At 44.0% G+C, this 24,118-nt stretch overlaps 1 protein-coding gene across 2 annotated transcripts; it reads left to right on the top strand.

Moving 5' to 3' along the window:
- Nucleotides 1-1,702: 1,702 nt before the first annotated feature.
- RBL1 (RB transcriptional corepressor like 1) lies at nucleotides 1,703-20,394 on the top strand. 2 transcript variants are annotated; one of them, XM_034067081.1, is made up of 22 exons: nucleotides 1,703-1,853; nucleotides 1,969-2,102; nucleotides 3,040-3,240; nucleotides 3,947-4,011; nucleotides 4,105-4,233; nucleotides 4,338-4,498; nucleotides 5,240-5,289; nucleotides 6,509-6,695; nucleotides 7,335-7,501; nucleotides 8,244-8,356; nucleotides 8,911-9,014; nucleotides 10,117-10,254; nucleotides 10,707-10,871; nucleotides 11,052-11,187; nucleotides 11,676-11,942; nucleotides 12,738-12,862; nucleotides 14,449-14,625; nucleotides 15,232-15,303; nucleotides 15,489-15,573; nucleotides 17,241-17,407; nucleotides 17,834-17,998; nucleotides 18,247-20,394. In XM_034067081.1, the coding sequence occupies exons 1-22, from the start codon at nucleotides 1,716-1,718 to the stop codon at nucleotides 18,415-18,417; spliced, it is 3,117 nt and encodes a 1,038-aa protein (XP_033922972.1). In that variant the 5' UTR covers nucleotides 1,703-1,715; the 3' UTR covers nucleotides 18,418-20,394. The 2 variants fall into 2 exon arrangements, with proteins under 2 accessions (XP_033922972.1, XP_033922971.1); XM_034067080.1 differs by having other exon boundaries at nucleotides 12,684-12,862.
- The last annotated feature ends 3,724 nt before the right edge of the window (nucleotides 20,395-24,118 follow it).

Below are 24,118 nucleotides of genomic sequence, written 5' to 3'. Positions count from 1 at the left end.
TAATCCCCTTCTGCAGCCAGCGGCAATCACTCACCCAGCACTGGGGGGGTTAACTCGATGTGTGTGGGGTCAGTCACTGTCCCCCATGGGCTGGATGACCAATGGAGCACAAGCTCCACTGTGGAGCACAGGAGCTCTGCTGACCTGCTTCATCTGGTTGCTGGGCACAGGACCAGGGACAAGGCATGAGACTCCCCATACCAGTTAGTCCTGGCACTTAGGTGGCACCTCACAGCAGAAGAGGTGCTCTGTTCCTCTATGCCTTGTAAAATCCTAAGAGGTGCCAAATAAATGCTTGTCATGAGCAAGGATCTCGTGCTCTAGAAGAGCAGGTGTTAATTCAGGTTTTGAGATGAATAAATGCATGCACACAAAAAAGTTTAAGGTCCAGGAAAAAAGGCACAGGGAAAAACAAGGGTCTTTGCTTGCTCCTTCTGCCCTTGCCTGAATACCGTGTTCTGGCATTCTGCTGCTGCATTTATTTGGAGGGCAGAAGAGACATCTTGGATGGGGACAAGAGACAAAACAATGGCGTGAACTCGTGCAGTTCCTCACACTCCCTTTAAGTTCACTGCAGCCTTCCACCCCGGCATCGGGAATGCAGGATATCTGCTCAATGGATCTGCAGCCCCAGGTACAGAGGAGCAGTTGTGCTGGTGCTGACATGCTCTGTCCCATCGGAGGAGTGTGTTACCCACCTTCTAGCAGGAGGTGAGTGGACCTGGTGGTGGAGGTTGGGCACGGTGGGCACAGCTTGCTCCGGGTTTTGTTTTGCAGTATACAGGTGCCTTTCCTTTAAAATGAAGGACTAAAACATCCTGGAGCTGCTCATCTCTGTGCTCCCATCTCTGATTTTCATCTCAGGACACAGGCAAGTATCATCCCATGATAAGGCAGAATCTATAGTTCTCTTTATGGACACTGATCCTTAATGGGGGAGGACATGCACAAAAAGCAAAGCTCGGGTCCCTCCAAGGAACGCACATCTTTGTTCCTGAAGGAATAACTATTCCTGGGGCTTGCTCTGCCGTGTTTCTGCCCCACGACCTTCCAACAGCTTAGAGAAGGTGGAACACCCGCAGCAGCAGCACCTGCCCCAAACGGAACCGTTAGATGGTGGTTTAAGTGTCCTCTAGGACAGGTTCGATGGGGCTTGGAGCAACCTGCTCTAGTGCAAGGTGTCCCTGCCCGTGGCGGGGGGTTGGAGCTTTAAGGTCCCTTCCAACCCAAGCCAGGCTGTGGTTCTGTGGTCAGGCTGGAACCACCTCCTCTCTCTGCGCTGTGGGCCCTGGGTCTCACCGCCTCTTCGAGGGGCGCAGGAGCTGCCCTGGCCCGTGGGGACGGTGCCCACACGCGCTGCGGGCCCAGCCTCGGCGCTCTCGAACCGCTCTCACCACCAGCACGCTGTGAACGCCGTTAGGTTGGGATCGATGCCGTGAGATCCGCCCCTCGCGGTGCCTCGGGCCGTGCTCCCGGCCGAGGGCCTGCACCGGCGGAGCCGCTCCCCGACGCCGGAGACCCCCTCCCACCCCTCCAACAACGGGGGCGAGGCCACGCCCCTCTCTCCAAGCCCCGCCCCTCTCCCTAAGCCCCGCCCATCTTTCCAAGCCCCGCCCATCTTTCCAAGCCCCGCCCCTCTCCCCTCACGGCGGAAGCCGCCGCTCCCTTCCGCCGAAGCCGTTTTGGCGCGCGAGCCGGGCAGGGCCGTGCCCGCCATGTCCCGGCCGGAGCCGCCGCCCTCGGAGCCCGGCGCCGCCATCGAGCGGCTGTGCCAGGAGCTCAACCTGGACGCGGCCAGCGCCGCCGAGGCCCTGCGCGACTTCACGGCGCTGCGGGGCACCTACAGCCTGGAGGTGAGGCCGGGCGGGCGGGGCGGCGGGGCCGGGTCCTGTCAGCACCTCCCTCCCGCACCTCCTTCCCGCACCTCCTTCCCGCACCCCCCCGCATGCCGCTGTCCGTGTCCCGCAGGGAGAGCCGCTGCACTGGTTGGCCTGTGCCCTCTACGTCGCCTGCCGCAAGAGCCGGGTGCCCACCGTGGGGAGCGGGCTGATGGAGGGGAACGCCGTGTCGCTGACCAGGATCCTGCGCTCCGCCAGGCTCAGGTGAGCCCGTGCCGCTCGCTAAGGGCGCTCCGGGCAGTGAAAGGCCGACATTAGGTACTGGGAAGGAATTCTTTGCTGTGAGGGTGCTGAGGCGCTGGCACAGGGTGCCCAGAGAAGCTGTGGCTGCCCCATCCCTGGCAGTGTTCAAGGCCAGGTTGGACACAGGGGCTTGGAGCAGCTGCTCCAGTGGAATGGGTCCCTGCCCGTGGCAGGGGTTGGAACTGGATGAGCTTTAAGGTCCCTTCCAACCCAGAGCAGTCGGGAATTCTGTGATAAGTTTCCCACCAGCTTGGGAACCTGCTGCTGTTCTCACAGCCCCGGGCGCTGCAGAATGTGTGTCCTGAGGTACCAGTGTAAAAGCAATAAATCTTGTTGGAAATGGAAACAAGATGCAAATCCTTGACTTTCAACTTCAGGCTTTGAAGAACCACCCGTGTCAGCCCCGCAGTTGTTCCACCCACGTCAATGATTTCTTTTCCTTTTTGTAGTTAATTGAAGCACAAACAAGACCTGGCTGTCCCATTAGCAATCCAGATAAGACTTGAGTTGCCAGCGTACACCTACAGCTAATGGGTTTTGTGTAGGTAACAGGCATGAACCCGTGTTTGTGGTTTGACTGCTTCCCCCTCCGCACACTTGAAGCCTTCGTTCCCTTCCAGCCCTTCTATACCTGACAGGGCTGTGCTTGCAGCCTTCAGATACAATCAGTGATTCCATGCCTGTGCCTTGAAGGGTCAGGGAGAAGAAACACAACAGGAGGTGAAAAGCTTACAATATATACAGCTTAGGAGTCTATCAAAGACTAAACCTGTATGTTAATCAGATTAGTTGTTAAGGAGCACATATATTGTATTTTGGCCTTTTTTTTTCCTTTAACTAGAATAAAGGAAGCGAGGTAAAGCTCAAAATAAAGCAGACTTTCCTTCTTTCTTTTAAGTCTAATTCAGTTTTTTAGCAAAATGAAGAAGTGGATGGACATGTCAAATCTATCACAGGAATTCCGAGAGCGAGTGGAGAGGCTGGAGAGGAATTTTGAAGTGTCAACTGTGATTTTCAAAAAGTTTGAACCAATATTTTTGGATGTATTTCAAAACCCTTACGAAGAAACTTCAAAACCACAGCGAAGCAGGAAACAGAGGTATTTTTGAGGTTTCCTGTGACTCTTCTTTGTAAGGGGCTGTACTTCATACGAAAATCTAGAGAGAGATTTTTCACAAGGGCCTGTAGGAACAGGACAAGGGGAATGGCTTTAAACTGAAGGAGGGTTGATGGAGATGAGCTTTTAGGCAGAAGCTCTTCCCTGTGAGGGTGCTGAGGCGCTGGCGCAGGGTGCCCAGAGAAGCTGTGGCTGCCCCATCCCTGGCAGTGTTCAAGGCCACATTGGATGGGGCTTGGAGCGACCTCCTCTAGTGGAAGGTGTCCCTACCCCTGGCAGGGGCTTGGAACTTTGAGGTCCCTTCCAACACAAACCAGCCTGGGATTCTATGATTGTGTTTTAAAAAGTGATGTAAAGTTCCAAAGCAGCTGTGGGAGGGCTCTGTTAGAAGTGTGGCAGCAGCAAAATGATGTGTTTGGGGTCACATGCCAGAGGCAGTTGTTAGCTCAGGAAAGGGCCAGAAGGCTGGGGATGCAAAATGCTCCATGGAGCGAGGCAGGAGACTGTTGGTCAGTGGAAGCTGCAATAAGGACATACCAGCTTAGGTTGTGTTGCACCTGGTGCAAACTGAAGATAAGGCAGCAGCTGTGTTTTTTGAGCAAGGAAATGGAATGAGATTCTTACTGTAAAACAGGATCCAGCTTTCTGGAACTGAAGACTGACTTCTCCCACTCTTCCTCCTTGACAGGAGGATGCCCTGCAATGTTAGAGATCTCTTCAACTTCTGCTGGACTCTCTTTGTGTACACCAAGGGTAGGACTTGCTTTTCTTAGCTGCATGGTTTCTACACCTTCCGAGTTGTGCACTGCTCTTGTGTTGCTTGACATGATGTGCTGTCTCTTAAAGGTAATTTCCGTATGATTGGAGATGATTTAGTAAATTCCTATCATTTGCTTCTGTGCTGCTTGGACCTGATTTTTGCAAATGCCCTGTTGTGTCCAAATAGAAGAGATTTGCTAAATCCATCATTCAAAGGTATAGTGGGGACAGATAATTTAAAATCAAATATGTTTTGTTCTCTTAGTACTTTTCAAGTGAAGTTAAAGGGAGTCTTTCTTCACCCTCCTCCTTTTTCTCAGGTTTACCAGCAGGCTTCCGCATGACAGAGATCAAAGCCTCTGAAGATCCTCCTTGCATCATTGCCACACTCTGTGAGCTGCATGATGGGCTTTTAGTAGAAGCAAAAGGAATAAAGGAACACTACTTTAAGCCATACATTTCAAAACTGTTTGATAGGAAGGTACATCTCGGTAGTTTTAAGAATGCACTGTAGTGCTCAGATGCTCAAAACAGTTTAACTCCTATTGGTCTTGCAGGAAAATGTACCAATAGGCAAGTGGACTCTGGCTGAGCTAGGGTTTTTTTGCATGTATTTTAGCAGAAGCAGAATTTACTCTTTACTGTTAATGGTGTGTGCCATAAAATTCTCTGTGTTTTGCCTTTTTCTGTCAGCAGAGAATCTTTGATTTCCTTTCTTGGCAGTGGGAAACTGACTTGTGGTCAGTAATGATTTGTTTAGGCAAAAATGTGATCCCATTGTGAAATGATTGTATGGAATAACTGCCACGATCCTGTGGGTCCCGCTGCTTGCGTTCAGCAAAATGCTTTGGCAGGAAGAGGTTGAGGTTGCAGGTGGACAGTTTGTTCTCTCTGGTTTTGGTCCTGACAGTTTTTCCAAGCTCTGTGGAAGTTTCAGTGTAGTCACTCATCAGAGCAGTCCTGAACCTGCCAACGGAGCAGATGTTAAAAGCATCACTGTGAAGACTGAGTTTATCAATAGCTTGGTTAGAACTGGGCCTTGACCTCCTCTATTTGTCTTCCTAATGGTATTGTAGTCCTTTGGGCTAGGCAAAAAAAACAAGGTCCAGTTATGCTCCTAAGTTTTATTTTCTTTTTGGCTAAAACCATCATGCTGTCACACTGTGAGAGTTGGAACAGTTTTGATTTCATTATGTAAAATATTTCTGCTTTTTATTCTTAGATTTTAAAAGGAGAATGTCTGTTGGATCTTTGCAATTTCACAGAAAATAGGTAAGTTACAGCTTATGTTCTGAATCTTGAGGTAGATTTAGATTAGATATTAGGAGAATATTGTTTACCATGAGGGTGCTGAGGCTCTGGCACAGGTTGCCCAGAGAAGCTGTGGCTGCCCCATCCCTGGCAATGTTCAAGGCCTGGTTGGATGGGGCTTGGAGCAGCCTTCTCTAGTGGAAGGTGTCCCTACCCCTGGCAGGGGCTTGGAACTTTGAGGTCCCTTCCAACCCAAACCAGTCTGGGATTTCTGTAATACAGGTATTTCTGTTCCTTTACCTTAGTGTAACTAATAGTTTTTAATTATTTGACAGTCAAAGCTGTTATCTGGCTGAAATTATTTCTGGATCTGACATGTGTCAAATGTCAGCTATGGAGTTTCTTCCTTAGTGTCAGGTTTTATGGTGCTTGTCCTTATTTTCTGGCAGGTGTAACCTTTGAGTAATCTAATGCAAATCAGTACTTTGCCTCTGAAGCTCATGGATATGTTTCTATGCACACCTCAAATATTGTACCTAAGTAGGGAAGTCTAGATTCCTGTGTCAGTCTCCAGCTGCGTGTATAAATCTGTGAATGTAACTCAAGTACTCAAAAGGAAGCAACAATTGCAAAACCACAAAAAAGAGGTGGAGCGTTTCTGTGGTGAGTGTAATTGCTTCAGAAACCTTTTAAATTCACTTCTGAAAACTAATTTAAATGCAAAATATGAACAACAGCTGCTTTTTCTGGATCCCTTAAAGGTGGTTTTTTCCCTTCTTTTCCAAAAATACCCAGTAAGGTGTTTTTTCAAGGTGAGTGCTGGTTTGCTTTGAGGATTTTGAATGAAGACTCAATTATTTTAACAATGTAGGTAACACTCAAATGTAGATATAAAGTGGTTTTGCTGTGATCTGTTTGAAGCAGTGAAACTTTCAGTATTTCTACTTGAAAATTAATAGTATTACTTCAATAATACTGTGATGGGGAAGCATATGAGTAGTCCCTGTTCTTTCCAAAGTAGCTTGGTGTCTAAAGGAAGCATGGAAGCCTTTCTCTTTCTTTGTCCAAACTTGGTTTGCATGCAGTTTTCTTGGGGTAATGAAGTTTTGTTGTTCACTGCTGCTGAAAGCATTCAGTATTTCGAACACCCGTTGGTTTCAGTGTTGTACCTTGTCTCCACTGGCACCTTTGTATTTTCAGCAGTTTAACCTTTGATGTAAACCCTGGACTTCTCTTTCAGCAAAGCCCTGAATAAAGAGTATGAGGAGTATGTTCTAACAGTGGGTGACTTCGATGAGAGGGTTTTCCTCGGTGCTGATGCTGAAGAAGAAATTGGCACGCCTCGAAAATTCCCTGTAGATATACCAGTAGGGAAAACAGCAGCAAGAGCTCATGTAGAGAGTCATCTCCAGCAGCATTTTGAAAAGGTGATTTGTTTAACCTGTTGATCTCACTGGAAGTACTCCTTCAAGTATTTTTATCCTTGTATGTTATTTGAGTCTTTGAGGGAACTTTGAATTTCTCATTCCTGAGAGGAAGACGGTGAATGCTATTCGCAGGCTTCAGTCTGCTTTCCTGTAAAATTTAGTAAATAACTGTTCCTTAAATAGGATCAGATAATCGTAGAATGGTTTGTGTTGGAAGGGACCCTAAAGGTCATCCAGTTCCAACCCCCTGCCGTGGGCAGGGACACCTTCTACTAGAGCAGATTGCTCCGAGCCCCATCCAACCTGGCTTTGAACAGTGCTAGGGATGGGGCAGCCACAGCTTCGCTGGGCACTCTGTGCCATTGTTGAATTTACAAGTGTTAAGATTTAAAGTCTCATTTTCTTACATTTTACTGAGAAAAGCCCAGACAAAACCCCTCTGAGTTAATTTCAGTCTGCCAAGAGATTTGGGATTTTTTTCTATTGATGGAGTCCTGGGAAAAGCTGAGCTAATTTTGAATCAGTTTTGAGATCAGTTTTGATGGCAGCCTTCAGGTAGCATACTTGTGAGATGCTCATTGGAAAGGTTTTTGAAACAGTTCTGTTGACTGATTTTTAGTTATTATTTTTCTCTGACAGAAAAGGTCATTTGCACCTTCAACTCCCCTGACTGGAAGAAGGTATCTACGAGAAAAGGAAGCTGTCATCACCCCTGTTGCTTCAGCAACACAAAGCGTGAGCCGGTTGCAGAGCATTGTGGCTGGATTGAAAAATGCACCGAGTGAACAACTCATAGCTATTTTTGAGTAAGTACATCCACTGCAGCTGCTGTCATACAAAAGGAAACTCATCTTTTATGCCTGTGACTTTCTTGCACAGATTTGAGTTTTGTGTGGTGCAGAACATTTTTGTCTGTGTTTCTGTATTATTTCTTGCTGAGCAGTCTTCTGTTTTGTAGATGATCTCATCTTCTGGAGGAGAGCTGAACACACACATCCCCTCCAGTTTGTTACCACTAATGCATTAATGTACCTTCAGCTTTTGCTGACATTAATTTAGCTGCTTGCTTGAAAGCCAAATGCTTTTTTGTTTGCTTAAATTTAAACCAAGTATAATGGTTTATATTGGTTATAATGTAAACCATATAGCTCAGTTACAAGATACGGTAACTGTTGGCAGAGGTTTTGTGGGAGGAAGGTAGTGTTAATTAGCAAGCCTTTAAGTCTTTCACTTAAAGAGTTGGGATATATGTGCTTGCCTGTTGTAGTATCCTTCCTACCACCTTGCTCCTAGCAGATATATTTTTTATTCCTGAGCTCTTGCTTTCCTCCTGCATTTGTTCCAAAATCTACATAGCCTCTCAACTCTGTTAGGAAAAGACAAAAGGAAACAATATTCTTGTATGTTTTATGTTTTCCTCCGTTCTCTGTGGGAGAGGCTTCACTTCTTTTTATTTGGGTGGTATTTTTTGTTGTTGTAGGGTTTTGAGGATTGTTTGAAACTTGGTGTTTGTTTATACAAGGCTTTTCTCTTTGTGTTCTGCTTCAGGTCTTGTGCACGCAGCCCTATGGAAAGCATTATGAGCAGAGTGAAAGAAATAGGTGAGAAGTTCTGCTGCAGCTACACTCAGTCAACAGATGAACAGCCAGGATCACATATAGGTATGGACATGAAATATACTGGGATGTTTCTGGATATTAAATCAGGGCGAATGAAATGCATACATATACTGTCACTAAAGTACGTAATACAGTGGAGCTATTTTTAACCAAGAACATACCCAAACACAAAACTGTTGCTGTCAAACAGAACACTTGAAGGAATAAAAACTTACTACAGAGTAAATCCAAGGCTGAAGATCAGAATGGGATAACTAAAGAAACACTGAAACTACAGCCGCTCCTAAACATTGTAAACTTGCATTCTTCTTGAATTAGAAGTTAAAAGGAATGGGACATGAATAAAAAAATTCTTATTGCAACTGTCTGCAAAGTTATATCACTAGAAATATTAAAATACATAATCCTTCAAAACATGCTGAGAATTTCATGCTATTCTTGTCACCAGTGGATTTCTAACCATGCTTTTTTGATTTGCAGTCTGTACACACACACATGCACAATTTTCTTACAGGACAAATAGAAGATCAGTTTGGTCTTTAAGACCACTTCTGAGAACAGTATTGAGCTTCATCTCTTTTGGTTTTACATTTCAGATTTTGCTGTAAACAGATTAATGCTGGCAGAGATCTTGTACTATAAAATCTTGGAGACCATAATGGTGCAAGAAATACGAAGACTACATGGGAAAGATTTGACTGTAAGTGAAGAACTGGCAAAAGAGGAGAATCCTTTTTGTAACCCTCTCTGAGAGGGTTTTCTTCAGATAGTTCCAGAACAGAGTAGCCTGCAGAAAAGTAATTTGTGTGTATAGTTACTATTAAAAAGGGAGGAATATATGGGAAGTGCCTAAGTGTAGTTTTTATTGCTGTTAAAAATGTTCTGACATAACTGTCTTAGTTTGTGTTGCCTTCTGGAATTGTGACTTTATGGAGAGATAACTTATTTGAAGGAGATGATCCTGCCCCTCTACTCCGCTCTCATGAGACCTCACCCGGAGCATTGTGTGCAGTTCTGGTGTCCTCAGCATAAAAAAAGGACATGGAACTGTTGGAACAAGTCCAGAGGAGGCCACAAGGATGATCAGGGGACTGGAGCACCTCCTGTATGAAGACAGGCTGAGAAAGTTGGGGCTGTTCAGCCTGGAGAAGAGAAGGCTGCGTGGAGACCTCATAGCAGCCTTCCAGTATCTGAAGGGGGCCTATAGGGATGTGGGGAGGGACTCTTCATTAGGGACTGTAGTGATAGGACAAGGGGTAACTGTTTAAAACTTAAACAGCAGAGGTTTAGATTGGATCTAAGGAAGAAATTCTTTACTGTGAGGGTGCTGAGGCACTGGAATGGGTTGCCCAGGGAGGTTGTGAATGCTCCATCCCTGGCAGTGTTCAAGGCCAGGTTGGACGAAGCCTTGTGTGCCATGGTTTAGTGTGAGGTGTCCCTGCCCATGGCAGAGGGGTTGGAACTGGATGATCTTAAGATCCTTTAAAACCCTAACTATTCTATGATTCTTTCTACCTAATGTACTTATCAATAGATAGAAATGCTTTTTGCTCTGCTTTGTGACTCACAATAAGGAGCCCAGATCATTTGCTTATAATAGAAAAATGTGATTATTTTGGTGCTGTTGGTCTACTTACAGTATTTACCATTCTGAACTTCCCTGTAAAAAGAGGAGTTTGTAGAACGTAGGAGAAAGAAGTAGCTCTTCTCTCCAGCAACAAGCTGTGTAGTATTAGTGCCACAAAGCTCAAACTTCCATTTCCCAAACCTGAAATCACTGACATCTTCTGTAATCTCCTCAGGCTCTCTTGGAACAAGATGTCTTTCATCGCTCTCTCATGGCATGCTGCTTGGAGATCGTGCTTTTTGCATATAGCTCACCTCGGACATTCCCCTGGATCATTGAAGTTCTTGACCTCAGGCCATTCTATTTCTATAAGGTAAATAAACACTGCCTTAGGACTGTAAGGATGGTGGTTTTCAACTCTTTTTGTTGTGGGTTGCTTGTTTGCAAGGAAGGAAAGCTTAAATATTGGGGGTATATCCTCCAGCCTAAGGGGATATACTTGCTTGTATCCTCCTAGGTCTGCTGCACATGCTGGGTGAGCACTGCAGGTGCTTACTGCTTTTGTTTTGTACATGCGTAGCAGTTTGAGACTGTGCCTTAAGTAAATCCCTGTGAGTGGGTTGTTCTGCATTGATGAGATGTTTGCTGCCCACTTCTAACCCTTGGATTGCTTTTGGGGAAGGGTTTAAAACCATCAGAAGAGGATTGGGGAATATTAAGATGTGAGGAGGAGGCAGGCGCATTCATTGAAGAGAAGTTTGAAACAACGCAGAAACAAATAACAATCATGAACACTATGACTTTCATGCGTCTTATTACCATTAGGTAATTGAAGTTCTGATTCGGTCTGAGGAAGGACTTTCCAGAGACATGGTGAAGCACCTCAACAGCATTGAGGAACAAATTCTTGAGAGCCTTGCCTGGACTCGGGACTCAGCGCTCTGGGATGCCCTCCAGGCATCAGATAACAAGGTCCCAACCTGTGAAGAAGTATGTTACCTTTTTTCCTTTATTAGGAAATTCATGCTCTTTTTCTTACTTGTGTTTTATACTGAGAACTGTTCAAATGAGACAATTGCTGCAGGAAAAAACTTCTATGAATAGATTAGCACAAAGAAGAGAAATCTATTTGTTGTCTTAACACTGACATTAGCATTTCTTATTTCTCAGGTAATATTTCCCAGTAATTTTGAAGCAAACAATGGAGGAAGCGGATTTGGGCATTTGCCTATGATGCCAATATCTCCTATAATTCATCCTCGAGTAAAAGAGGTTCGGACAGATCTTGGTGGGAGTCTAAGACGGGGTATGTTCAAGGTTTCTGATACAATTTGAATGTGTGAATTTGAGGAGAGGAGGTTTAGACTTCTTTATAATTGCAAAAAGCCGTCTTGAATCTGAATTAAGCAGTCAAAATTGTGAAGCCTTTTCTTTGATCAAGGGAAAGCCTAACTGTATGTGCTCAGAGGAATAGCACTTGCAAATATTACTTACCTGCTAAGCAGACTGGAGTAAGTGTAATCCTGTGTGTTCTTCAGTTTCTTCTGCAAGTTAGCTTGGTTACTCTTGTGTTCCACGTGGCACCTGATTGTGAAACTGAGCTGTCTGGGATGGCAACAAAATAAAAGGAGACAGTTAAACTACAGGTTTTGTTCATATCACCCAGGAACACTGAACTGGGAGATCAATCACTAGAAGTAGTTTGAAGGTTAACTTTTCCTCCTGCTGTGGAGAAGCATTCATATGAAGCTGCTGCTCTTATGTTTTGTTTTGTGTTTCTCCTCTGTGTGCCAGACATGCAGCCATTGTCCCCAATATCTGTTCATGAGCGCTACAGTTCTCCCGTGGCTGGAAGTGCAAAAAGAAGGCTCTTTGGAGATGACACCCCCAAAGAAATGCAGATGGAAAAAGTTTTAGCTGAAGGAACTAAGTTGACAATTGCTCCAGCATCAAGCATTGCTGCTGAAAATGTGTCAGCTTCTCCTGGCCAAACAGTGCTGACCATGACCACGGCTACAGTCTCAGGAAAAACAGGACAGAAGATCACTATCCCACTGCACGGTATGAGTTCTTTCCATTTGTCTTCTCTACTAGATATTAGTTTAAATCTAGATTAAGTGTTCTAATCTCTACTAGATTAAATGTTCAAGGCCAGGTTGGATGGGGCTTTGAGTAAGTGGGTCTCGTGGAAGGTGGCCCATGCCAGGGGGTTTGAACTAGGTGGTCCTTAAGGCCCCTTCTAACCATAACGTTTCTGTGATTCTATGTATTTTGCTTGCTCTTAAGATCTGCTTAGACTGACCATGTATCTTAAACATGTATTGGTGTATTGTTTTAAAAGAGCATGTATCACTTTATCCAAAAAAAGCTCAAGTTCATACTGACTTCTCTTCCCATGGAGACATCTGATACCTGACAAGCATCCTCCTTGTGAGCAAAGCTGTGGAGTTCTCACTATAGCGTGTGCTGTCAGGTTTGCAGAATAATGCCAAAGAAAAAGGAAAGGAATGCACACCTTCCCTGAAAGAGTGGCTAGAGAAATTGTCAGTTCTTGTCAATTTGTACTTTTGGATAGTTTTAAAAATTATTTTTTCACATTCATGTTCTTCCTTTAACCATTACCAGAAAAGTAAGTTTTAATCATTTCTGAAGACTCTGAGGGGCAAAGAGTCTTTTTAGCATCCAGTAGAGCAGGATGAGGTGTCTTGTGTATGAAATGTTTGTGCAGGAATAAATGGTTTGCAGTTTAACTCCGCAGCATGAGGACAGCAAATGGTTTATTTCTGGATGTATCATCTCCAGGTATTGCAAATGACATGGGTGGGATCACATTGGTACCCATTTTGATGAATTTAGGTCAGCCATGTAAGACAGAGGCACAAGCTCCCTGCCACCCTCAGGGGAACCAAGCACATGAAGTGCATCTGTCATCAGGAAACAAACCAAAGAGAACGGGATCCTTGGCACTGTTCTACAGAAAGGTAGGTGTCTTCATGGGGAAGTCACGCTTTGCTGCTGCTTGTGGCCATGCTGAAATTTGCCTCCTTGTGCAGTTTTCATGACCTTTCAGTCTTCATGCACTTTTCCTTTGGCGTGAGCGGTTCTTAGATACCTGGGAGAAGGGAAAAGACGTTGTGAAGTGTTACAGAGAATTCAGTTTTCCCCCTTTCCATGCCCGTGACATGTTCCGTGGTTTGGGTTCTTTTTTTGTTGAATTAACAGCTTTTATGAGTAATTACCTAAGAAATACCAGTAGTTTTTACTTCTCTTGTTTGTTTTTACTGACTTTCACACTTTAAAGGGGTAGACATACCAGAAATAAGATTATTCTTCTGCATCTTGCTCAGTCAAAACCGCACTGTTTCAAGTCCTGCATCTGGAGATTCTCATTTGCAGTTTTCTGAGGCCTCCCCAGTAGTGCTGATCCTGCTGGTATGTGGCCTCAGAAAGCAGTGGTGAATTACACACTATCCAGAAGTTTCTAGAAGGATTATGAAGGATTTAAGGGGCAAGGTATAAGAACTGCGTGTGCTTGAGAGAAACTTGTTTCTAGTGTCTTTCATTTCCAATGTGGAGTGTGTGAGGGCCCTTTGGAGGAGGCAGGGGTATCTGCCTAAATGCCTGAAAAGAATATGCACCTATGTTGATCTCTCAAAAATGTTAGAAAACCTACTTTTTGCTGTTATTTTCTTACTGGAGAAGGTATTTTTAGAGGTTTCCTCCCTTTTAGGGTATCTGTGTTGTCACCCTAGAGAATTCTACATTGAACAGTCTTTAAGGCAAATTTTAATACAGAAACTGATTCCTGGAAATGCTTGTAAGCCACATCCAGTGTCTGAGCCATTGGTTCTTTAATGCTGATAGTGACAGTATCTCTCTGAGAATGGATTAAGAATTGATTAACTTTACTCTCAGCTGGGGAGTACTTCAGCTGTAGCCCTGTATTTTACCAGCCATGTGGTAGGCAACATAATCCTCTCAGAAGGAGAACTAAAATCTTCACTTAGATTTGTCTTTAAATGTTGACCTCTTTACAGTGATCATCATATTCAAAATGATAGTTCTTCCCTACTTTCCTTTCTTGGTCCTGTTCAGTAGAGCAAGTGAAAATGAAATGAACTCTTTCTGCTTTCTAACATAAAGAATGTGCCTAATTTCTACCCATGAAGCAAGAACTTCTGAAGTACATAGAAGAGGCTTATGTTGAACTTGACATTTATCTTGGGTTTTGAGACAGGTCTTTGGTAGTCAGAAGGGGAAGAAAATATTCCGTCATCTTGCTAACCTAAGATTATACTTAATTAAAGTGTGCCCCTTCTTTGTGCTTGTTTGAAGTGTTCCATTACAGTAAGTGAGGTGTAGAAACTATAGGCAAAATGGTTTTAAGCAGGTTCCCTGTGATATGAACAGAGGTGACACCTTAGTCTTTGAAGACACTGTCTTGGGCAATGGAGGGAGGTTTTGCAGAAATGACTATGCAAATATAGAACAGCTCTACTTTGAGGACATCACTTTTGCAGGCTAGGTTAAGCTGTTTCGGCTGCACTTGTTTCTGTGTGTCTTCCAGGTTTATCATCTGGCAAGTGTGCGCTTGCGTGACCTGTGCTTAAAACTGGATGTTTCCAATGACCTGCGCAGGAAGATATGGACGTGCTTTGAATTCACATTGGTCCACTGTGCTGATCTCATGAAGGACAGACATTTGGACCAGCTTCTCCTCTGTGCCTTTTACATCATGGCGAAGGTGACATGTCAGCTTAAGAAATTCAGGGTATTTTACGTCAATTGAAAACGCAAATTGTTTTCCCAGTTTACAGTTTTGATGGTTTTATTCGTGTCACATTACTGGAGAGAAGAGAAAAATCCTTCCAAGAAGTGGATGAATTCTGGTGTATTTTTTTCCTTGTCTTGGATAAGTCTTTAAAAGTTCCCATTGACCAGCCAGTTGGTTAAGAGAGGATTTTATTTTTCCTGAGCACTGGGCAACACAAGTGGTGTGTGGTCTCATTCCCCCATATTTGTGTTTTCTGTCCTGTTTGTCACCTTCATGATGTGTGTAGTCTGAACTAAAAACCTCATTACAGTTTATTACTTTATTTTTTACTGTCACTAGTAAAGTCAGAAAATGACTAATTCGTAAGCATCATAAGTAACAAAAAGCTTTAGTAGCTAACAAGGAATACCTAAACAAGAAAAATAGTTGTTTTTTTCATATTCTCACCACCAGAACAAAGTTTTAAAAATATGTATTTAAAGTAATCCTCAGGAAAACCTGTACAGAGGGAAGTGAATTGAGTAGAGAACCAGACTTGCTGCTGCACTTGGTGCTCAACAGACTCTTCTTTCCCAGGTAACCAAAGAGGAGCGAACGTTTCAGGACATCATGAAAAGTTACAGAAATCAGCCCCAAGCAAACAGCCATGTAAGTAAATAGTATTGCCTTTCCTTTGTAGAAATCTCAGATGTGGCTTTTCAGATGATGATGCTGTTAAGGGAAAAGTCAAATCCCCTTCAGTGTTATGTCCATTATCATTCAGATGGATTTCACCTACTTTTCTGTTTTCCTTGTTTTCCTTGACAAGAGTGTTTTTCCCTGATGTCCTGCAGGTTTATAGGAGTGTCTTGTTAAGGAATATTTCTGCTGATGGCCCATTAGAGAAAAATACAAACCGAGATGTGGAGATGACAGGAGGTAGGTACAGCAAAGTCATCTGCTGCTTCTAAGTGTACCTGTGGGCTTCTAAAGAACCGAACTGTCAATAAGGAGAAGTGAAGCAAGTTTTACAGTTTTAAACATATTAAAGAAAAGCAAATGTATTGTTTGAAGAGAAACCATCTTGTCAGTAGCCCTCCTGTGTGTTAGGTACATAAAATACACTTCCTACTTGGAAAAGGAGTTTCATTTTTTTTCCTTCAGTTTGGTTGAAATGTTTGGTTGAAATGTTTCCCTCTTGTCAGTGACACTGCAGTTGTTCTTGAATCTGACTGGGAATGGATGATCTTTGAGGTCCTTTCCAACCCAAACCATTCTATGAGTCCTTTTGGACAGCAAGTGGTTAATGGAGAGTAAGAACACATGGAATATTATGACAGGGTTTTTTTTCCTTAACCTCATCTATCCTGAACCTCATCTATCTCCTAGGGAGAACTTGTTCCAGAAAGTAAACACGGTGACTCTCTCAGACCATTTTCTTCTGGTCAGGTTTCTTTTAAACAGGTGATAGTTTCTTTGCTCTCAGTTAGAGGAGAAAAAGGACAAGAGCATTTGAGAAAAGCATGAAAATTGTGCCTTGCATGTTTTTAGTGATGTGTCAGGAAACTGGGAAGTCACAAGCCCATGTGTGAGCCCGTGAGCAGAGCAGATCTGCAGCCAAGACACATGGCAAAATGTAAAAGACTTCCATGTGGTGAATACCCACTGTGCGTGGGATTCATCTGCTTGAACAAGTATTAGAACCATTTTTAATGCCTTTTGAGGGTTCCACCCATGGTCCAGGAAGTGCTGAGCTCCTGTACGTTCAGCAGCTCCACAGTTCTTGGATGTCATAGAACATCTGAAGTGCCACTGGGCTCTGGTGCTTTGTCAAACAAAAGTACTCGGTTGCAAAGTTCTTGAGTTGCTTTTCCTGCCAGACTTTTTCTTCACTTACTGGATTTGTGTCTTCTTCATCTAGTATTAACTCCCACTCTTCTGACACCAGTTTACAGGAACATACTCTTGTGTTGTGACAAAAGGCAGACACACTGAGGAGTTACACGTACGGGTATCAGCTGAAGCTTTTGATGTCTGTTTCATAATGCACTCTTTGCAAGAGGCTTTATTCTGTTACCCTATTTTTGCTTGGCAGTAAAGAGTACAGAGGACTGAAGACAGAAGGTTGTATTCTGACTTAGTTAGGGGAGAGAGAACATTAACATGAATACACTTGCTATGTGGCTGCAGCTTTTTCCACCAAACAGCTGTACATCTGAACAAATGATGCTGTGGCTTCCTTGCAGCTGACCCAAGTTGAGCCTGAAGCTGTTCTTTGCCAACTGATCACAAAAAACTTTCACAGAAGCTAAAATGTGGGAGTCACCAGACTGTTTAGAAGTCAGTTTTGAGAGCAGTAGATGGCTTTGTACCACTCCCCAGAATAAAAGTGGGAAAAGGGGCCGATTGTGCTACCTTTTTTTGCTACAGCTCCTCACGTTCATAACCACATGCAGCACACCCTGCTCCTGTCTGAAGCACACCTGTAATTCACCACATTAACTAGTGAATTTATGGATGAGTTCTTGTCAGTTGGATAATGAAAATTTGAATGTGAAGCACCCAGTTTGCTGTATCTAAAATCTGAAGCTCTCTCTTATTGTTAGACTTGTCTGTGAAAACTGGCAGTTCCTCAGGACGATCCGCAGAAGAGAGCTCCAGTGAGTCGGAAACAGAGGAGAGAGGAGATCTCATTAAGTTTTACAATGCAGTCTATGTAAAAAGAGTGAAATCATTTGCACTGAAGTACGATAGCACAAACCAGGACCATGTAGTAAGTAAAGCATTTTGGAATTTTGCTCTGTCAAATGATCAGACACAGTAATTCCTGACAGCTAAACATGTCAGTCTTTTTTCTCTGTTATTCACATGGTGTGGTTATGAAGGTGTGGTATAAGGAGCTGCTTAAGCAGCATTTCAAGAGGACAAATGCAGACGCAGCTTTGTTTACAACCTGATGTTAGCTTCTTTATATTGATGCAACACCCGTTTGCTCAAGTGCTTGTGTTGCATCTCTGTTACTGCATTTGGAAACCAAATTTGCTGTGGTGTTTGGTGGCTACTTGATCTGTTCTTTAACTGTTACAGGCTAAAATCTTCTAAAGAAGACCTGAAAGCTCATTAATCTTTCCTTCTGTGAAGTTACTGCTCTTAAATATCTTTAGATTCAGATCTTACCCAGATTTGTCCTCTCTTGCAGATGGAAGCACCTCCTCTGTCTCCATTCCCCAGCATCAGGCAGCAGACAGTATCCCCTCGCCGCATCTCTCAGCAGCACGCAGTTTATGTTTCACCCCACAAGAACGGCGCCTGCTTGACACCTCGATCTGCACTCCTGTATAAATTTAGTGGGAGCCCTTCCAAGGTAGAGAACAAAAAGGTTGAAAAGAGTCAATCTGAGGGAGGGTTCATTAATCTCCTAGTTAGGATATGTTCTAACACAGTGATTTTCATTTAATGAGGCTCTCAGTTTGCAGTGAAAGGTAAAATTCTTTCTGTAGGATCCATCACTCGCTCAGCGAAGAGGTTCAGAAGAACTCAGGTAACTGAAAAGCAGAATATGTTTGAAATGGAGTTGTAGTAACTCATGGGTTTTTTTAATCCTGATTACAGAGTTTGAAGGACATCAACAATATGATAAAACAAGGTGAACACAGGAGTAAGAAGCGAGCAATAACGATTGACAGTGACACTGAATCTCCTACGAAGCGACTCTGCCAGGAGAACGATGATGTTCTACTCAAACGTCTCCAAGATGTTGTCAGTGAAAGAGCAAATCACTAAACCTGGTTTTCTGCAGGATCTAAAAGCTATGGATTCAGATACAGCTGTCATGCTATTTACTTCTTGCTTTTGTATACAGACAACTGTCAAGTTTCTTTAACTTTGCACTTGTACCAGACTTCCACAGGATGCAAAAAGCAAGGGTTAAGTAGTGAATGCCAGACAATGGCAGGTGATGGTGGTCTTCATTCCCAAAGGGCAGCTGTGCTCCAGGTTACTCTGAACTGTTTTAGCAGAAGAGTGAGGTGTAGAAAGCTATATTGGGATGCTCTCAAGCCTAATTTTAGAGTTTTGTGAGTTCTGAGTGTAACTCAGCCTCTAGGAATACTGTTTTGGTTTGGTTTCTTTTGAAATGAAAATGATAAGGAAGTGAGTGTTAAGTTCACTCAAGCTTTTGATATTTGAGGAAGAAACTTTGAAAGTGCCTTATTTTTAAATAATGTGGAATTTTATGTATTATTCTACTCTGGAGTAATTGGAGTGGAGAAAAATTGGTCACTTGGCCTCTGGAAGAGCTGAGCAGTTTTGAACTGTGGGATTTGTGCTGTGCTCCATCTCCTGCCACAACTTCAGCAGAAGTGTATGTTGTGGCATGGATGGGACAGCTTCTGCAATAACAAAGGCAGGAATTGTTACAAGTAGCAGTGACTTAGATTGGACACTGACATCTGGTAAAGGACTGTGATATGGTTCAGTGAGCCTGAATTGCCTTTCTCTGGAGCCAGGGAAGGCTGCCATGGAGCTGCTCTTTCCTGGTTGGAAACCCTGTTGTAGAAGCTGTTCATGTGTATCACAGCTGCCTGTGAAGCTGTCCAAATGCACAAATTCATCTAACAAGTTGTCTCTTCATTTTACTTTTTCCTGAAGATCGTAGCCTCTTGTGTAGTATCTACACTGAATGTAAGCCCATAAGATAAGGCAGGTTTGTATATACTTGGGGAAGGGGGGGGGGGTTATAGTTATTGAAGGCCTTGATTCATTGGAAATGTCAGCATCTAATTCTTACAACTAAGTTTTTTTGTGCTGAGGAATTTGGTAGGGTTTGTTTAACCAAAATGGAGAAAAGTCAAGGTTTATCCATTACTGCTCATCAGTACCTTGATCTTATTTCATAATTGCATTTAAGATTAGAGCCATGGAGAGAGTTCTCCACACTGTATTTTTCAGTTTATGGGTATATTGAACATCAACTGTTCAATATTTTCTGTGAAGAAAAAATGGACAATTACATAGGACTTGTTTAAGGACCTCTGTTCACTTCACTGCTTGATTGGCTTAGTATGTGCTGTGCATGGTCTGCTGGACCACAGCTCTAGGGAAGGATGCTGCCATGATTTCAAGCAGATTCAGGTACTGAATCTGGCCAGCAACGATGGAGGAAAAATGTACTTAAAGGTGTATGTGTGCAGGGATCCTACTCAGCAGTGAGCAGGAAGCTCACAAAAGCTGAAACTTGTTCTTGAATTATTAACTACTTAATCTTTTCTTTAAACTATCAGGAAAAGGTGCTTATTTCTAATAGGTTTCACTGCAGAGAGCTGCAGTGCGAGGAGATGGCCACGTAGTGGACAAGGTTTCATGTAGATTGGTCTATTCAGTTCCTTTTATTCAATTTTTAGTATTCATCTTCAGCTCTTGAGATAAAAAGTACAAAAGACAACAACCTTTCTGTCTTGATCTGCTCCTCAGTGCTGTTCAGCGGATACAACTAGGTCCCTAAACTCCTTCTATGTGGTGGAGGAGATGAGGAATTGATTCAGCTTTGGGCAGTGAAGTGTTTCTCTGTTAGAAAAAGGAATGTGCTACAACTGGATGCACTTCAGGTTTTCTTTTCACCTTCTTAGGCGATAGAAAACCTCTTTTTGGACCTGTTGGAACAGCTCAAACAATAGCTTAGGCGGAAATCTTGTAACGGTTTCAAAGTGCCTTCACATCTAAGTACGTATTTTATAATAAACAATTAAAAAGCATTTTAACTGGTGTTGCTGTATTTGCTGTGGTCTTTCTGTGGTGATCATTAAACAGTGCCTTCTGCCTTCATTGTAATGTCAAAGACCTCAGTTAGGTTTTTTTGCTCCCTCTCATTTCTTTGGGATTTCTTTTATTCAGTTTATATTAGTGTTCCACGTGATCCGTCTAAAGTTTTCTCCTGAGGTTTCTGTACTGTTTGCATTTCAGTCAGATGTGGTTTTGGGGAGGAGAAGATAATACCTTACTTGAAATAACCAAAAAGCACTGCAAAGAAGATCCTGCAGTGACAGGTAGTGTGCCCACCACAGGAGCTGTGCCCCTAGCATGGGCAAGCATCACACTTGCGAGCTCATGTATGTTGTGTAGGTGAGACCCTCAGTGCTATGGTTTAGTGGTGGTCTTGGCAGTCCTGGGGTAATGGTTAGACTTGATCTTCAAGTTCTTTTCTAATCTAGTTGATTCTGTGGTTCCTGACCCTCAGTACTGCACTGTCCTGGCTGCCTTCTTCTTGCGTGTGCAAACTGTCTGAAACCGGGTTTGGACAGATTCAGAGTGGTACCATATGTCACTACAGAGAGGCATGAAGCTGCCAGGGAGGCGGAGCTGCTTACATCTCAATTTTTAAAAGACTTAAACTGTAGTTACCAACCTAAAGGAGGATGTTGAGGGGCAGAGCTGTGAAAAAGTGGTTGACTTTTCTCTTTGTAAACTTCCCCTTGCAGGCAAGAGTGGCACTGAAGGGACAATGTCATGGGCAGCAGCAGGAAGTGAGAAATGAGGCTACTGTTTGTCAGACTTGGATACTGCAGCCTTTTCCCCAACTGAGAATATCACCTCCTTAATCCTGCTGGAAGTGGATTCAGAGCTTCCATGTCTGCTACAGGTCAGCTTTGAGTCAGTTAAAAGATTGACACCACTAGGGAGAATACCCTCTATACATAATAGGCATAAATTTACTAGCACTCACAAGTAAGCAGTATGTTAATGTTAGGTTGCTGCATCCCTAGCACTGCACTAGGATGTGGCTTCCAAGAAAATATGTGGTTAGGATGCAATTAAGCAGTGTGGGAAATCGAAACTGATTCTCTGTTTAGTTTCCTGTTTGGATATACTCCATCTGTTCCTATCTTGTGACTCATGGAGGGTGTGTTCTTGTTTGTTTGGGCTTCTCTGTTGATACCTGAGGAGCTGAAACTGGGGACACAAAAAGAGGTGCTGTGAAGGAGCTGCAAGGGTGTAAGAAGGGCTGGGATCTCAGATGAAAGAAGCTAACATATCTAAATCTGCCTCAAGTCTAAAGAATCTGAGTTTACTGTAACCTCTGTAGCTTACAGTAAGCATATAACTCATCACCCAAGTAGCAGTTCTTGACAAACAGGTGTCAGATGAACAGGGTGCCAAACTCATATAACTTTCAAACTTCCCCAGGTGACCAGAAGCCTGTTAGATGGCATGTGAGTGAGGCATATTACTCCTGTGGTTCCCAACCTGCTCCCAGCCGGGTCTCGTGGCTGTCCAGCTCCATCCGGGTTAGAAAGCTAGGCAGAGCTGATGGGCACCAGGCTCATGTGGTGCCTCATCCTGAAGGTCAATACACCTGAGTAACGGAGATCCTTTGGTTTCAGGGAGCCCAGTTGACCCTGCATGTGCACTCGTCTCCCGAATCAGGAGCTGCTTCTCAGCTGAGGCACAGTGAACTGTGCTGTGGTAGCTGTGGTAGCTGTACTGCAGGCATCCCCTCTGCCTTCTCTTACACGTTATCCGTCACAGTGCCCAGTAACAGTAAAAAAAGCTTTGTAAGAGTTAGGTTGCAAAAATTTCAGCTAGTTAATGTGTAAATATGGGGTCAAGCAGTGAGGTTGTGGAAGAAACTGGTGCCAAGTCACAGATGGCTCTGCTGTAAGCTCTTCAGTTTCTTGGCAGTGCTGCTTCACAGAGTCCAGCATCACCGGGAATGTGCTACCAGAAACATGTAAAGTGAAAAAACCAAAACGAGACCCTAAACAGCATAATCCCTCTTCATCCTGGCTTTCACCATTCCCTTGCATTTTTTTTCTGCCATCACAGGGGATGCTGTTGGATCCATTTTGGGTTTCTGTGCTGAGCTGTATGCCCAGAGCTAAACCAGGTTTCCCTGCTTGCCTCAACAGTGAGGAGAACTGAAGGGGCCTTCAGCAACCTCCACTGCACAGAAACAAGCATGAAGCTAAACAAATATTTTTTCCTCCTTTCCTTTTCCATGTGCTTTGCTTGGTTGCTAAGGTCTGTGCAGAACAACGCCCAGCTTAGTGTAGTAGTTTCTTTTTCTTCTACTAGTGAGGGTCAAATGGGGTAATCCTCCACTCTTGCTATACCACGTGTCCATGTGGTGTTGCAATATCAGCAGGTTTCGCACTGATCAGGGAAGGATGTACTGCTGGTTCAGGATATTCCTTCCCTGCTGTTGCAAGGCTATGAATTCAATGAGATCCCTCTTGATTGTTTTATTTTTATGAGCACTCCAGATGCATTTGGCCTGTGGGTAAATATGTGTCCTACTCCTTGCTTTCCCCTAAAACCTCTTTAGGTATCTTTAGGTAGGTGATGTGGGTATTGAGCTACATAGGGCAGGTTTTGACAGTGGTAGAGGTACAGAATGGGCAGGTGATGAATTATTCCTTAGACAGACATGCACTGGTGCCATTTGGGTCAGTTTTATGGGAGAGGGGAAATGGAGGAGGGAGGAGGCTATTTTAAATGCTTGTGTTCCTTAAGGGTTTTGGCCTGTTCTTGTGTCTTACAGTTCCTTCCCAGAGAAGGAGCGTTTCCTTTCATGGGTGGAACCAGCTCTCAGCCAGTTTCATTTCAGATGGTGAGGGCTGACAAAAATCTCAGAAAGACCTAGAGGGGATGTAGAGACTGAGCCAAATGAAAACCAGGCAGCAACCATGAAGTGCACTTGCCTAACAAGAGCTGGGAAGTGAGGAAGCTGAATATGTGCTTAGAAAAGCAAATTACTGTAGCGTGGCAGTAGAATGTGAGCTTTGTTCCACACAAAAACCTCGTGGAAAACCTCAAGAAAGGGTGTTTTGCTAAGGCAAGGATTTATTTTTTTCTTCCCCCCATGTCTGAACTGTGGTGGGGAAGTTATGATGAGAACACAGCAATTCCAGACATGTGTGGCAGTGGGTTGACCTTGGCTGGCTGTGAGGTGCCCACCCAGCAGTTCTCTCACTCACCCTCCTGAGCAGGACAGGGGGACACAATACAATGAAAAGGCTCATGGGTTGGGATGAGGGAGATCACTCCCCACTTACCAGCATAGACAGAAGACTGGAACTAGGGAGATTATTTTATTTCCAATTAAAAATAGAGTAGGATAATGACACCTTCCCTCATCTCCCCTTCTTAAGCTCAGCTTCACACTTCACTTTTCCATCTCTGCAGTGGTACAGGGGAATGGTTGTTGGGTTCAGTTTATGATGCTTCATCTCTGGTGCTCACTGCTGTCAGCAGCTGAGTCTGGCAGCTGGGTGCATGTATTTTCATTGCCTGTGATCTTGAAAAGGTTGGCTTTGGGTATCTTCAGCGGCACTGTTTGAGTGCGGTAGCGCTGTGGCATCACATCTTTTGGGAGCACCTTCGTGGCGGCTGAGTTACACTTTAGGATGGTGACCAGCCCTCGCTGGTGCTGGCTTCCAGGTGTTCACATCTGGGTCCCTGCCGCCGTTGTGGGTAGCACTGCTCACCT

Source organism: Melopsittacus undulatus, chromosome 10, assembly GCF_012275295.1.
Source record: "Melopsittacus undulatus isolate bMelUnd1 chromosome 10, bMelUnd1.mat.Z, whole genome shotgun sequence".
NCBI classification, from domain to species: Eukaryota; Metazoa; Chordata; class Aves; order Psittaciformes; family Psittaculidae; genus Melopsittacus; species Melopsittacus undulatus.
Note: the sequence above shows the minus strand (reverse complement) of the source record. Positions and strands in the feature narration are given on the sequence as shown.

Excerpts from the sequence above, each read along its gene's own strand:
- RBL1 (XM_034067080.1), top strand. The coding sequence starts at position 1,716 with ATGTCCCGGCCGGAGCCGCCGCCCTCGGAGCCCGGCGCCGCCATCGAG. Across the intron at positions 2,103-3,039 it reads CTGCGCTCCGCCAGGCTCAG|TCTAATTCAGTTTTTTAGCA; the intron begins GTGAGCCCGTGC and ends CTTTCTTTTAAG. Across the intron at positions 4,234-4,337 it reads GCTAAATCCATCATTCAAAG|GTTTACCAGCAGGCTTCCGC; the intron begins GTATAGTGGGGA and ends CCTTTTTCTCAG.